This window comes from Ambystoma mexicanum, chromosome 4p (assembly GCF_040938575.1).
Source record: "Ambystoma mexicanum isolate Mex_15411 chromosome 4p, UKY_AmexF1_1, whole genome shotgun sequence".
NCBI classification, from domain to species: Eukaryota; Metazoa; Chordata; class Amphibia; order Caudata; family Ambystomatidae; genus Ambystoma; species Ambystoma mexicanum.
Window position 1 is genome coordinate 1,183,354,585 of NC_090927.1, and position 15,645 is coordinate 1,183,370,229.

The 15,645-nt window shown below is 49.7% G+C and overlaps 1 protein-coding gene across 4 annotated transcripts; it reads left to right on the forward strand.

Moving 5' to 3' along the window:
• Positions 1-1,779: 1,779 nt before the first annotated feature.
• Positions 1,780-14,722, forward strand: SGK1 (serum/glucocorticoid regulated kinase 1). 4 transcript variants are annotated; one of them, XM_069606824.1, is made up of 13 exons: positions 1,780-1,893; positions 2,253-2,321; positions 6,931-7,006; positions 7,479-7,554; positions 8,466-8,570; positions 9,141-9,224; positions 9,327-9,458; positions 9,730-9,842; positions 10,475-10,598; positions 11,870-11,965; positions 12,687-12,842; positions 12,961-13,050; positions 13,712-14,722. In XM_069606824.1, the coding sequence occupies exons 2-13, from the start codon at positions 2,288-2,290 to the stop codon at positions 13,877-13,879; spliced, it is 1,254 nt and encodes a 417-aa protein (XP_069462925.1). In that variant the 5' UTR covers positions 1,780-1,893; positions 2,253-2,287; the 3' UTR covers positions 13,880-14,722. The 4 variants fall into 4 exon arrangements, with proteins under 4 accessions (XP_069462925.1, XP_069462929.1, XP_069462926.1 ...); XM_069606828.1 differs by lacking the exon at positions 1,780-1,893 and having other exon boundaries at positions 2,211-2,321; XM_069606825.1 differs by lacking the exons at positions 1,780-1,893; positions 2,253-2,321 and adding an exon at positions 5,315-5,417.
• Positions 14,723-15,645: the final 923 nt, after the last annotated feature.

Below are 15,645 nucleotides of genomic sequence, written 5' to 3' on the forward strand. Positions count from 1 at the left end.
CGTCTACCGGACCATCCTCCACACATCCACGGGAGTGGCCCCGGCGGAAGTGCTATTCAAGCGGTGCCCGAGAGGACTGTTACCAGCGGTGGGGGAAAGGGGGCTGGCAGTCATTGATGACCAGCAAGTAGAGCATGACCGCAGGCTGAGGACTGACCAAGAGAATCGGAGGAGAGGACTCAGGCTTCAACAACTAGTGCCTGGTGATGAGGTGCTAATCAGAAATAGGCACCCCCACAGGAAGTTATCCCGGATGTACGAACCTGAGCCATTGCATGTAGTTGCTGTAAAAGGGTCCATGGTGACGGCCTCGGATGGTAAGGCATCAGTCACGAGAAATGTGAGCTTCTTCAAAAGACTGGGGGAACCCAGGACGGAGGTTCCCCCTGGACAAGGACATTGTGGAGGTTCAAGACAAGAACAGGGGTGTGGCCCCCCTCCCTCGCTCTCCGGTCAGCATGACGGTCGCTGAGGGATCCCTGATCCAGGAGGCGAGCAGGAGGTACCCCCTGAGGATAGGGCGAGGAAAACCTGTTTGCCTCAATGACTATGTATTGGAACAGTAATTCCGAGCGACCACAGTGGGGTGTACTAGTGACAAGGGGACCCGGGTGGCTGCGCTTAAAGGGGTCCAGTTTGGGTTCTGGTTTTGAAGTGATAGTTCTGTTTCAAGAGTGTGATTTTAGATTGTTTTCTTTGTCCTCATGAAAAAGGAGGACTGTGGTGATGCCCCCTTAAGGGCTTGAGCACGCAGCGGAGTGACGTTACACTTCGCTGTGTGCCTTTAAATAAAGGGGGCGTGCCCCAGTGGTCAGTGCGACCAGGGAGCCTGAACCGAACAGACATCTCGTGTGTGAGTCTGTGGCGGGTGGGGTCTCACAGGACATTGTGGGGCTGCAGAGCACACCAGACCATGGGGGGGTAGAACAATGGTGGCAGAGACTCCAAGTTTGCTCTGCCTATTTTCTGAAGCATCCCCGCCCATCACCACTTAGCCCCCCACCCCGAAATGTAGGTTTCATTGCGCCCCTGCTTATGAAACAAGTACATTTTGTTTCAAAGCGCCCACAGGGCAACATGGAAGGAACATGGGATTGAAGAACAATGAACACTGGAGGATAAAGATGAACCTACTAGGTCTTGTGAGCATTCAGAACGTGCAAGTGCGGAGAGAGGAGAAGGGAAAAAGGAAGTGGGGGGTAAGTTCTAAGAGTGGGGGAGGGGCAGGTTGCAGTATCAACTTCAGGATCAGCGAGATTATTAAGCAAAAGGTGGAACACTCGTGTTTAGGGAGACTGCAGTGGCAGGTAGAATCTGCAGTCTAATAGGACCTCGCTTCCCAAGTGGTACTTCGGGACTATGAAAATGCCGAAGATTTAAAAATACAGCTCGAAAAAGTATCCAGAAGCACATCTCTCTGCAGGCTGGAAAGAAACAAAACATGTGCTCTGGCGCCCCCAGTGGCTGAAGGCGCTCAAGACGCATCCGTGGAAACGTATAGAGAGCCGAGGCCATGGAGATTCCTGAGAGAGAAAAAACACGGAGCTGGGAGGAGGGGCGGGGGAATTAGCCCTAGAGGTTAATAAAATGGTAGAGGCATCGAGAGGACAAATCAAATGTAAAAATATCTGTCCTTTTCCTGTCAGGAAGCAGTCAGTATTCGCTGCCGGAGTCGAACAGGGGGCGCCTGCTCCACCCTCTCCTATCCGGCCGGGAAGCCGAGGTAAAAAAAAAAAGCCATTGTGCTCTCAGCGCAAATGACAAGTTTCTGAGAGAGAGGCTAGGGGAGCAGGCGCCACGGCTGGAGTTCATCCGTCTCCAGCCAGGAACCGGCCAAAAGAGGCATCTCACTTCACCTCGCCCTGTGCCCCCCACAACCCCCCGCCTACAAAGGTGAGTTTGCAATGATCTTTTGAGTAGGGTTAGTGGGGGGAGGGGTCTTACAAAGTTGATACTCGTGTTTTTTTTCAATGTTAAATCACATCTCTTGCCTAGGTACAGCCATCCCTGTTTTACTTCTGACCCACAGGGCACGTAGCGGCCCTTGTGGTTGCGTTGGCAGTCGATGGGCAGAGCCAAAGAACCAATCTTTCACAGCTAACTTATCATCTGTATGCAAATCACATTTTATTGGGGGTTCATAAAGTAGGCTGACGCCTCGAGCACTGCTCTTTTTCATAAACATTGGCTGGGGGAAGGTGACGGGACCGTAAACCAAAAACACCCACTATTTTCTATTGTTTTTGGTTTAGTCTTCTTGGAAAAACACGCCAAAAGCAGGAGGAGAATGAGGACCAACGAAGAGAAGTCGTCCCTGAAAGGTTGGTTGTGCCCCTTTGCTTGAAGCCAGTTTGCCTTCGCCTGGTATTTGGAGAATTTGGGGATGGGGGGGTGTAGCAGAGTGGTCGCTTCGCTCAGGGGATCGACCAGTTAAAATGGAGTCCGGTGGAGGAGGGAGGCTTGTTTTTCTTGCTCAGGGGGCCGGTTTCGGTTTGAACTGCACCGGACTGGTCAGGAGCTTGGGCTGCCACTTCCAAGAATTAAGTATGTTTGGAGAAGGATCAGGTATCTGGTTTTGGCCAGGAAGGGGTAAACTTTATTGAGTGTTTAGCAAGCTCCAGACAATGGCTGCGCCCCCTGCCCCACTCCCCTTCAATGGCAGATGCGGGCAAAATACACGATTAGTTTGTGGAAGTGTCCAGAAAAAGCCAGTTACGCGAGCTCTTATCGCCCGCGGAGACAGTGTTTATGTTTAAACTAGCTATCTGCTAGCGTCCTTTGATGCGGGGGGGGGGGGGGATTGCCACGTTGATCCATCATAACATCTGCAGTCTCTAGGGGGAGGAGGCTGTGCAAATCGCCCGTTTTATTTTTAAGGACAGAGCCATTGTTTTTAAGTTGAGCACATATTAACCTCTTCTTGAAGAAATCACATTCCGCGCGTTCCTCCTGCTGTGGGTGCTTCGCTCCGTTGATATTACAATGTGCAGCATTAAACAGGACAGAACATGCAATAATTGACGCAAACATCCCAAGGGGATTATCGGTTGCGTCTGTGATTGTCACGCAATTATTGAGAGTTTTTCATTGTTGGCTAAAAAAAAAAGTCCCCTTTTAAACCGACACGTCGAATAAAACAACTTCCAAACTATTAAGAGGATTGGGGAGAACGGGGTCCTATAATGGTTTTTAAGAGTCTAATACTGAGTGCTTATTTATAATGATGGTAGTATGGTCTGTGTTGCCTGTAAACCACCGCTTGACCAGGTTTTAAATGTTTTTATTTGGCCTAAATTTGTGTTTTCTCCGTGTTGGACTTTTACCAAATGCATACATCAAATAATGTCACATGTTTTTCCAGGGTGGTCCCATTGAAGTCAATGGCGAGTCACGATTGATGGACAATATTCCTAAATGTGCACGTAATCCGCTAAAGCATAGTCTTTCCGGGAGGAGTACACGTCGATTCCCCCCGTTTGTTCCTGTCCTTTCCATAGATGCTGGGGAGCAGATGGTATTATTTTGTCCGTGGCGGGAATGCACTGAGGGGCCCTCCCCTCCTCCCACTTTTCTGGTGTGTGCACACACCCCGTCGCCAAAGTAAACAGAGAACAGGAAATCAGTCGGGCTGAGAACGCGCTGTGAAGTGCTCACCGTCCGTGGGCGGCGCTGTGCTGCTGTGTACCGGACTGTTCTCCACGCCCATCAGCCCCGCCCGCCCGAGAAGGCGTGAAAACACCTGACAGCAACTGGAGAGGCCTGCCCGGAACATTCCAAAAAGTAAACAAAGGGGCGTCCCCGGATGACAGAGCGAGGCATGGCACTGTGGGGGTAGGAATGCCGGTGGCCTAAGGCGCTGTGTAGTGGCACCCAAACAAGCCCACCTTTAAGGGTCCCTCAGCCTCTGAAAGCTGTATTCACGTGACCGTCAGTCCTGTCAAATCAATCCATACGGCTAATTTACAGTGGAAATTGGAAAAGCGTGCAATTCCCCGAGGAAACACCACGTGTTAGGGTAGCATTCCGGGGACGCGAAATGTGCGAGAGCCCCAAACAAGCGGTCAACTCTGCATGATTGATGACCATCACAAAAGAAAACACAAGAGCTCGTGGCCTGCTAGGTTTTATTAAAATGCAGCTTGGTAGCACTGGCCACGCTACTTTCATATTGCACAAGTGTACTGACATGTCGTGAAACGAAACATCACAGTACATTGTATCGCAAGGTAGGAAATAAGCGACACCAATGTATCTGCCCTCCGCCCCCTTCGAGATGTTTGCCAGCCTCGTTTGTGAGCTCTGCTGGTGCACAGGGCAGCCCGTCCCCTCGTCGTGCAGCAGGGCCAGAGTGTCCCCGGCGCAGACATGTTGTCCTCCTTGTGGCCCACGCCCTCCCGTGGACGGGGCGGCGTTCTCCTCGCCCAGGCACCGCGTTTGATAAACAGTTTCACGTGGGCCTCGGCCGAGAGGTAGCGGGAATAGGGCTTTGCACTGCGCAAGTCGCTCGCCTGGCGAGCGTGGCTTTATGTTGCTGATTCAAAAATGGCCCATCGTGCTCACACTACTGGCTTGGAAGGATTCTTTCCACATGCAAAGCAGAGTCCGGCCTATGCCCCCAAACCCTTCACACCCCCTCAAACAAAAACATAAGATGCTTGGATGTTGCTATAATTGCTAAGGTGGTTACTGTCTTTGAATGTGCCATTCTGGCTGTTTAGTCAGTGTGATGCTTTTTTATATCCATAGGTCGTCGGTTGTTTCTTACTCATTGGTGATACACATTTTTCACTCCCGATCAGTTGTTAAATGCCGTTATCTGCTGTGCTATTTTAATCTATTGCCTCGATTTGGCGGGTGGTGTTGCCAGGGGTACGTTGTGTTTACGACGATACCATGCGTGATACATGTTGCTACATGGAGTTACTGTGCAGTCTTATTTTTCTTGGACATCCATGTCCTGTTATTGTGATCAATGGACTACCCCTGCTAACTTTTGTGTCCCAGTGACGCGCTTTGTTACTATACTCGGTGACACGTGTGCTGTTGCCTGCGATCATTCTGTTACTGTGACATGTCGTGTGACAATGACATGTCATGTTCCCACAGCGTGTGTAGAAGATGACACTGCACCGCACGAAGCATTTTGAGAATAACTTGATGTAAACATATGTCTCTTCTGTGCCGTGCTTTTGATGGGACGGGTGTGCTCCCTCTCCCCGCCGGGAGGAGGGCGGGGGGGTGGGGCGTGGATACCGCTTTCCTCGCTGGGAGCTGAGCTAGTTGCCGCGGCTCGGTACACCCACTGCACGCCGACTGACTGGACGCAGCCTATCGCTGCCCTGCAAATCCTCTCAGAGAGCGACGCAGTTTACAGTTAGCCGGGGCCGGGCTCGAGCAGCGGAGTGCTCGCACCGCGGGTGAGTGTGGGCCTGCCCGTTCCCTCACAGGGGGCACTGGGTGCGCACAGTAGGCGGCCGGGGCGAGGCGTCCAAGTTAAACACGGGCCGAGGAGACAGAGGGAGGAGTGTGGGGGAGGGCTGCGAACAGGACCCCCGTTATAAATGGTGGTTCTGCACTTCTCATTGGTGTGCATTTACTTAAGCGGGACAAGGAAGATGCGCGCATGCAAAACGCCCGTCAAATTCTGCATTACAAAACCGGGACACCTCTTGTAAGAAAGTAACCCATTGAGGATGATGTGCTCATGGTAATGAGACGGAAGAACCGTTCTGCGCGGGGTCATGGCTGCAGGACGCGCACCCCGCTTCCACTGCACATCATGTATGTACCCTCTCCGGCCCCTTAGGACTGGGTGTTGATTGAAGCTCTTCTAGTCAGTTCTATTAAAAGCGCGACTAAATGCCTATTTAAGCGCCAGATGTGTACTATTATAATTCATCATGCAATGTCTCGTCAGAGTGTAAAAGTAGTTTCCCGTGTTTTGGTAGGTTTGTGTAAGTAGTAAAGTGGGTGTAGTCCTCCACACCCGTCGGTACAGGCTTCTGTAGATAGGTCGCACAATGAGTGTGGAGGGAATCCGCGCGCTGCCACGCAGCGTCCTGCGCCGGGTGCGTCGAGCGCCAGTGGCGCGCGGCCGCCGGAGCTCGCGCCGCGCTCCGTCCTCTTTCCCCCGCGGCCGCGAGCTCTCTGCAGCCTCGCACGCAACCCGTCAGCCTCAGAGTCAGGGAGGAGACTCCGGGAGAGGCGCCGGGCTTCCAGTCCGCACGCCACGTGACGTCACAATGGCGATGGGGTGGCCGCGAGCCAGGGAGCCGTCCAGATGCGGTTCTCGACGCCCCGCCCCTGACGGCGAAAGCCCCGCCCCCCCAGCCGCTGGCCGTCTATAAGAGGAGCGCGGCCGCCCTCAGTTCCTCAGACATCTATCCATCTGCACCCCTCTGCCGCTCACTGCGCCTCTGCTGCTGCAGCTGCAGGCAAGCGCCCGTCATCTCTCGGAACATTCACCTGCACTACCGCACAGCTCCGCAACCCACGACCCACCATGACTGTCAAGACCGCCTCGGTACCCCCTACGGCGCAGCCGCCCGCTCTCACCTACTCCAAGATGCGGGGAATGGTTGCCATCCTCATCGGTGAGTGCCCTCTGGATCGTCTCTGCACTGGCATCAGCGGACCCCATAGCTCAGAAAGGGACCAACTTGGCGCTCCTTGCCTGGATGATGCTTCGTTCATTATTTTTTATTTTTTTACCTTTTTTTGTATTAAAAAACATCTCGTCTGGGTATTTTTGCTCTGCTTTTTTATCTTTCATTTTTTATGGTTTTCCGCAATGCCACCTGCGTCCAGTGTTTCCTTGCTGCCTGCGACTTTGCCCGGCGATCTCGTGTTTTGTTCCTGTTCTTGTGGCACCCCCGGATGGCTGCACCCCCTCGCTCACGCCCTGTCTCTTTTCTCGTCCTTGTTCTGCAGCTTTCATGAAGCAGAGAAGAATGGGTCTGAACGATTTCATCCAGAAGCTCGCCACCAACTCCTACGCATGCAAACAGTAAGTGTATTATTTATATAACGGGGATGGCTCTGCAGGGGGGCGGGCGGCGGTGTAACATGAGGTCTGAGGAGCACAGCGACTTATTTTTGCGCCCATCTTAGATGGCGAATGTCTGCGGGGAGGGCTCAGGTTTCTCATGGCTTGCAGGTCTGCAGAGGTGTCCCTTCGCCGTGGCAGCTTGTGCTCGGTGGTCAGCGCCCTCCTTCAGGGATTATAACCCGTGGGGCATACATAGACAAGTCTTTTCCACCGATTTTTGTTCCACTTGTCTCCACTTTGGGTCTAATTCACAAACGGGTTTTATAATGTCAAAACACCATTGGCAAACGCTCTGTGAAGCAGGCATTTGGGGTGTTGCGCATCAGTGCAGTCCTACTAGTGGTCTGGTCCCAGCAGCCTTGTCCCCTAGCCTGTAACTTCCAGGTTGCTTAGATACCAGGCTCATGTCTACATGTTTGCCCCTTTGCAGCCCAGACGTGCAGTCCATTCTGAACATCTCCCAGCCCCAGGAGCCTGAACTGCTGGACGACAGCCCATCACCTCCGGTAAGTGTTGTGGTTGGCAACTTGGCTCTTCTGCAGGGGAAGGGATGCAGGGCACGCATGTTGTGGCACACTGGCAGCGCCACCACAGAACATCATTCCAGTGGGCATGCTGGCCCCATTGAGCTTTGCTTTCATGCTTAAATATCTTTGTGAGGAATGCATTTAACTGGTAAGGGCTTGCCTCCGACATGGCACAGGCCCGCCCTTCACAAGCTACAGTTCCGTCAGTGCAGTGTCTGCCCTTTATCCGTCTGATGTAGAGTGGATCTATACCAATTGTATAGTGCTTAGAAGCATAAGAAATGTTGCATGAAACGCAAGATAAACACCTGATATTATGTGTAATGTAGGGTGGGTTTGGTAGTAGAGGGGCGGTGGGATACTAGATGGGTTGCCCTGCAGTGCCCGCTGCTTTTGCCCTGCAGTGCCCGCTTCTTTTGCATGGCTGTCTCTTAGTGGGCATCAAGGAACACGAGCAATGAGTTTCTATTGCACACTGAGAGCACTTTTTGAAACAATTAAAAATATCTAAGAAGCCCACAACCAATATCTTTCCGACATCAATCATTATTTGCACGTAGTGTATTTCATGCAATTAAAAAAAAAGATACATTTATTTTGTTTTAATTGCTCGACTTGCTGTTTTTTAAATGGCATGGCATACGAGGCGCTAAGGAGTAAGGATTGCAGAAAGATGTATGTGGCAGAGTTCAGGTATAGCTTGAATGAGGGCTGCCACCTGTAGGTGATAGGAGGTGCCCCACATGTTTGCCGCTGCAGTCTGCATGTTACTCTCTCATTGGTTCCCCCGGGCTTGGCAGAATAAGAGAGCCCGTTGCTTCTTGGATGGGGGTGTGGCTTCATCTGCAGGGAATGCTTGTGTGCTGAACATTTCTCTGTGTTCCCTGCAGCCTAGCCCATCGCAGCAGATCAACCTTGGGCCTTCGTCGGATCCGCATGCCAAGCCAACCGACTTCCACTTCATGAAAGTCATCGGCAAGGGCAGCTTTGGGAAGGTGCGTATCTTCATAGTCTGCTACTCTGCTTGCATTCCATGGGTCGGGGCGGGCACTGCACCCGGGGAGTACATGGGAGACGGGGTGCGGCTTAAATGATGCGTTAAAAGTTGAGTGGAGGTGGCAGTTTACTGCCCACCGGTAGCCTTGTTATGGCTGGCAGCGGTTTTCAAACTGTGGGACTGGCACCCGTAGGGCGGCCCGAATGATGCCCAGAGGGTGGCACTGTTACAATTATGATGACTGCTTACATAAGCAGTCATAGCTTGCGGGGGTCTCTTAAAATAATACCTTTACTCTGGGGGTGGGGGGTTGTTGGGCTTGGGGCTCAGTATAACATATTTCAATGCCACTGATGTAGGCATTATGGGTGTCGCGCTGTGTAATTTCTTTTCATGGGTCCTTTAATAAGGGCCCTTTGCGTTAATGAGAGGCCCCCAGGGTGCAGGCATACTTGCTGCATGAATGTAATATAGTCAGTTGCGCCAAATTAGTTTGATGCATTTTTGTCTATTGTGCGTGCAAAGTATTATGATTAAGGTACAATGTCTTTTTATCTACAATTCGCAGGTTCTTTTAGCGAGGCACAAATCTGACGAGCAGTTCTATGCGGTTAAAGTTTTGCAAAAGAAGGCCATCCTCAAGAAGAAAGAGGTAGGCCTCGCCCGGTGGCGCTGCTGAGATGTCCCCAGCCGATGCGCTCTCTAATGTTTGTCCTTAAAAAGCTAACCCTCGCCTCCATTCTCCTTTTGCCAGGAAAAGCACATCATGTCTGAGCGCAACGTCCTGCTGAAGAACGTAAAACACCCCTTCCTGGTTGGGCTCCACTACTCCTTCCAGACCGCAGACAAGCTCTACTTTGTCCTGGACTACATCAATGGCGGCGAGGTAAGCCCTCCTGCACTTTCATGTCCCCTCCCCTCCAGTCCTGCCCAATTTCCTTGTATTGAGGGAAAGTTAAGGGGGCTAAAGGGTTTTATTTTTGAGTTTTACCTTCCCTTTCTATAGTTGGCTTAGTTCCCGATTGCTTGTGGCTGCCGTCCATTTCCGGGTATTGTCTCCACCATCCTCCGGGGTCTACGTCAATCCAAACAGACTGAATTGTCCCCACTGTACTTGGCGCCAGTAAATTCAAGTTTGTTCTGTCTGTCTCCTGCAGTTGTTTTACCATCTCCAGAGGGAACGCTGCTTCCTGGAACCGAGAGCCCGTTTCTATGCTGCCGAGATTGCCAGCGCGCTTGGCTATTTACACTCGCTGAACATAGTGTACAGGTGAGCACTTATTACTGTTTAGTCATTGCAGGCAGGTGCTTACGAGTCCTTTCCATCACAAGCTACCCAACCCCAGGGCAGTTGAAGAAGTAGTACGAGCCCATTTCTGTTTTCGTCTCTTATCACACATTTGCCACCTTTACTGCCTCTCGTCCAGCGCTCACAATTGCCAAGAGAGCTGCCCCGTGCCATCAGCCACCTTATCTAGTCCTCCACACATAGGCCTTCTGGAACTTGTGGTTTCAAGTTCCATTGATTACAAATCCAGGATTGCATTGAGGTGCAGTCGACAGCTATTAGAAGAAACTGTTTTGTCCTGCTTTTAATCATACCTCAAATGGCCACCTCTCCACGCTTCCCTGGGATCAGTTGTTTTGCATTACAACTTGAATCAGCCCATGGCCGCCTATACAATGGTGATGGGGAGTGGGATTCAAGAGTCCAAAAATATCTGGAGATCTGCAGGTCGAAGACCCCTCCTATTCTACTAAATTAACTGCTCTTAAAATGTGTTCCACATACTCTCCTGGGGAAACGTCCCAAATCTGCACGCGCTTTCAGAATCCTGTATTTGATTATTTTGCAGGCATTGAATCATTTCTAACAGTAGAATCCCTTTTTCATTCTTTCAGAGACTTGAAGCCCGAGAACATCCTGCTCGACTCCCAGGGCCACATCATCTTGACTGACTTCGGACTCTGCAAAGAAAACATAGAGCAGAACAGCACAACGTCTACCTTCTGTGGCACGCCAGAGGTAGGCATACGCGCCACGGCTGTGGTCAAGTTACTCGGGGGCACGGCTACTGTATGGATGCACGCTCCCACTGTAGACTTGTGTGCTTGTTACCTGCAGGGTTCACAATCCCATCTTCCCACCGTTCCATCAAGTTTTTTTTTTAGGTGTGTCGGCAGCAGCTTTTTATGGCTAAGATGGCATATCGGGGTTATATGTGATTTTACCGAAGTACAATTCATAGTGGTAACCGTGGTAAAAAATAGAGAAAAGATACCATTTGTTTTTCTTTGGTGGGTACATCCTCAACCCCCCCTATTTTCCTACCTTTTTAACCACATCCCCACCCATTATATCCCCTTACCCCACTACCATTTATATATATATATATATATATATATATATATATATATATATATATATATATATTGGTAGTTTTTTACTTCTGTAAAACTCATCACTCTGAATTTGTTTCGGTAAAATGACTGGCTACCCGTATCGGCAGCGTGTGCTCAGACAAAACATGCTAGTGTCGGTCTATGACCCAGGACAGGTGTCTGCAACCTTTGGCTCGTGAGCTGTTTTGCACTAGAAATCCCACCAGCCCTAGTTATCACAGTCAATGGTGCAGGGTCACATGTATCGCAGCTTAAAATATCAGGCTGGACAGAGGTTTTAGACCCTTGGCCTAGGACTTCTACTTTGCTCTACGTTCAGGACAGTTGTGTTAAAAGCATATGTGTACTTTCATGTTATGGTAATGTGTAACATGCCAGCATGCCGTTTGAATATAGATCACTTTGGGTTGTGCGGGTAAAAGAGAGTGAGATAAAAGCCAGAGTTAGCAGGAAGGGTAGGGCTAGGAGTGAGTCATTCAGAGCTAGTATGAGTCCACATTCCTGAAACACAGGAGTGCTACTTGGGCTGGCCACCGAGAATACAGTTTCACTTGATTAGTGCCCTAGTATCGTTGAATGGATGGCTAGAGTGCTGTTATGGATTCACACAGGCCTTTCAGCCACCTGAGCTCTCGTGTTCCTTAGTTCCGGGGTCAGGAACTTTGGGAAAATGGACACAGTGCATAGTGACGAGAGACGTAGTCAACAGAATATCCTGAGTGCTGAGTCCCATGACCCTGCTCGGTGTATCCAATAAGGGGAGGCCTTGTAAAATAGCTTCAGTGCCTGTTGTCAAACTCATGCAAGGAAATGGATCACAGTGATTAAAATTAACCTCTGCACCAACATGGTGTATTAGATCGTGGCTCACAGGCTGTTGTCTTCTCTCCGCAGTACCTCGCCCCTGAAGTTCTCCACAAACAGCCCTATGACCGGACCGTGGATTGGTGGTGCCTTGGCGCGGTGCTCTACGAGATGCTTTATGGCTTGGTAAGTTGGCACCCCTTTGCCTTTGGAATCTGCTTTATGGGGCCTGGTGGGCTACACGTGGCTAGTTAGTGTAATCCTGAGCGTGTGAGGACTCGATAGTTCCCATAAGAGTTTGTTAGCCTTCGCCTAGGTGCCTGTGCTGGCTCTCTGAATATGGTCTTGGCATATTTTCTCAAGTGGGGATGCCACTATCCTCTGTGGGCAAAATCCCAACTTTTTGAGCAGCACAGTGTCTTGTCTCTAGAAATGTATGCACTCCCAATTCCCTCTCCACGCCTAAAACCTAGGCAGCAACTTTCCTAGCGCCATGCAATGGCTTTGTCCACCTTAATTCTCCACTTGGGGGACTCGATTGATAACATTTGATGATAATTCGAGAGGATTTGGGGAGGAGGAGGTGGCTCAGTTGGTTTCCTAGGCTGGAGTGTGGGTAGACTCCTGTTAGTGGACTATCAGCTCTCTGTGGGCCGTGAGTTAGTTACATGGTAAGATAGCTCAGAGTGTTAAGGAGTTGCTGCAGTCAGTCCTTCATGTTCTGTAATAGATGCACAATCTCTCTAACTGCACAAGATTACCTATTGCTGCAGCACTCTGAAGCGGGGGTATCCAGGTAGGGGCCCAATAAGTAAATGCTGCAGGGTGGGGGCAGAGTGCTACAGCCAATTCTGTAAAAACATTTGTGGTTAACGGTGCTTTGTCTTTTTCTTTCTTCTCCTTCCAGCCTCCCTTTTACAGCAGAAACACAGCTGAGATGTACGACAACATTCTGAACAAACCTCTACAACTCAAGCCCAACATCACCAACTCTGCCCGACACCTCCTGGAAGGCCTCCTGCAGAAGGACCGGACGAAGCGCATTGGCGCCAAGAATGACTTTGTAAGTGGAGGTTTAAAAAAAAAAAACGCAGAGCATCACACGTGTGCTAAGCCCGCCTTGGTGGCTAATCGCATCTCTTCCAGTGAACTCATCACCTGTATTGTCTTCTTCCCAACAGACGGAGATTAAAGGCCACATCTTCTTCACCCCAATTAACTGGGATGATCTCAACAATAAGAGGCTTACACCCCCCTTCAACCCGAATGTGGTAAGAAAGCTCTTTCAAGATGGCTGTTACTTTTTTTAAGCTTACATAATGGCAGTACCAATCAAATTAGAGTAAGCCAATCCCTTAGACTGCCATTATGTGTGTGTGTGTGTGTGTGTGTGTGTGTACGCAGTTTGTGGCACCCCATAGTGGTGCAAGTCCACTCGTCCCCTGCTCCCATCTCATTTATATTACAAGATGTAGAGAAATAAATGGAAGCTGTACTAAATTCCCACCAAAAAACGTAGAACATTGCAACTCCGTCCCATGAAACAGGACAGGACAGGAGAAAGGAAGGGTCTGGGTTTAGGAAGAGGGGCATGAAAGTGGGTGGTAGAATGGTGGGAGTAGGGTTGGTGGTTGAAGAACTAGCGCTGCAAGAACATGGGTGTGATGTGATTGGCTGAGCATGGAAACTGGTTAAAATGGTCTCCCAGAAGTGGAAAGTTCCGAAAAGATGGACGTGTCTAGCTTTGAGGGTACAGGCACTCTTCTCCTAGATGTATATGATGGAGCATGGAATGGGGCAGAGCATGCTTTAGTCATAGGAGTGGGAGAAGATGAAGATGCAGTGGAATAAGTGAGCTGGTTTTGGATACGTTTCAGCTGTGGTAGTGATGACCTCTAACCCTATTTCTGCTTTTTCCCTTTATTTTAATAGAGCGGCCCCAATGACTTGCAGCACTTTGACCCAGAGTTCACGGAAGAGCCAGTCCCAAACTCCATCGGACAGTCCGCTGACAGCATCCTCCTTACTGCCAGTGTCAAGGAAGCCGCCGAGGCCTTTCTGGGTTTCTCTTACGCTCCCCCAATGGACACTTTCCTCTAAAGACTTTGAGTACATTGACACTTGCAACAGAATTTTGCACATCTCCATGGCAGCTCAGCAGCCTTAATTACAACATCCAACCCATTTATTTGAGCGACATGCTCTTTCTTGACATTTCTTTCCCAAAGACGGGCTGGCGCACGTCCTGAACAAGATGGCTCGTGCAGGTCCTGAACAAGATGGCTGCCGATAGAAGGAAAATCGCGCTGCTAGGAATCTTGTAGAAAGATCGAGACTGGTGTTTGAGAACAAGAATTTATGCAATGTGCCTTTGTCCCGAAATGAGACGTTTGGCTCGAAAGGTTTTTGCTTGTGTGGGTTGGATTTGTATGGGTTTGCCATGTGAACAATGGTTCGGCTGTGGTGTACGTTCTACGGCTGGACAAAAGTGGCTTTATGCATCAATGTGACTGACACTTGCTGGGCGGCTACACTGGGGCATTGAATTCTTCTTCCATATGTGGAAGATTCTGTACAGTTGTAAAATACCCGTTTGGTTCCTGAATTTGACATGGGCTTGCTAACGCCCATTTCCAGATTCTTGACGGAAGCATTGCTGCTATAAAGATTTCTATTTTTTAGAAAAAAAATAAGGTTTTATGGACCAAAATGCCTCACCATGTAGTTTTCATCCAATAGGTTTTTTGTTTGCGTTGCCATTATTTATGTATTTTTGACATTCCAGAAAATTGTAAATGTGTATATAGAATGGTCTGTACATTGAATTGAATATTTATGCATACACATGTAAAGTCAACAACATGGTTATGTACCATTCTACTTTTGTGACCAAACCTGTTGGTTTGTAGTGAAAGTTTGAGAATATATTTCTATAAAACCTAAGCAGTTGTTGTGTTACATTGCATGCTCTAAGTTAAGCTGGGGCCTCACGGGGATGGCTGCGGTGTGGGATGTTTCCACACTCTGCATACACATTGGCTTCTTCAAGCTGGACTCTGGCAGCTGAATGGCCTTGTTGTGCACTGGCATTGGATATGTCTGTGCACAGTGTCTGCGGTGGAAGGTGGGAAGCTGCCTGCATGCTGTGCACCGTGCTCTTACAGGCAGCGCTATCCTGAGCACTAGGGTAAGGGGAGTTGAGGTGGAATATCAGGGAAACTGAATAGAGAAAGGACACCAATAAACCTCACGTGACAACTGATTCGCTATTGCTTGGGTCAATAGAGGGTGTGTAGTTTGTGGCCACGAAAGCTGCTGGATTGGGGTGACTGGCGCGGAAATCCATCTCAGCATTATGACAGTAAAACGCATTTGGTGTGTCACATGGGCCGAACATCCACTCCTAGTAAGCTCCATGAAATGCGCCTCTCCAGGGGGAAACTGGATTTGCAGATTTATAACGTGTCTTCTCTACCAGCCTCGTTCTGCATCAGCAGTTCTTGTGAAGTCTGCAACCCAGAGTGGTTCTTGCTTTGCCAATAGACTAGACTACAAACACCACCTACCTTGAAAGCAGTTTGCTAGAGTGGAGATTAGAGAAATGGACAGTTTTTTTTGGTGGTGGCTGGTTCTGATTAGTGCACCCTGCTGAAGGCCCCCCACTTGATAAAGTAACTGACATCGGCTGCCCGAGTCAGTTTATCTTTGTCATTGGCACTAACAATCGCATACATTGCTCCCCCAGCAGCAACATTATACATTTTGGCTGCATGCCAAGGCCAATCCGTCCCTGCACACAAAACTCAATGCAGCGCACACCACCAACGACTCGCTTTTCAGTTTCTACATACAACCTTGAGATGCCA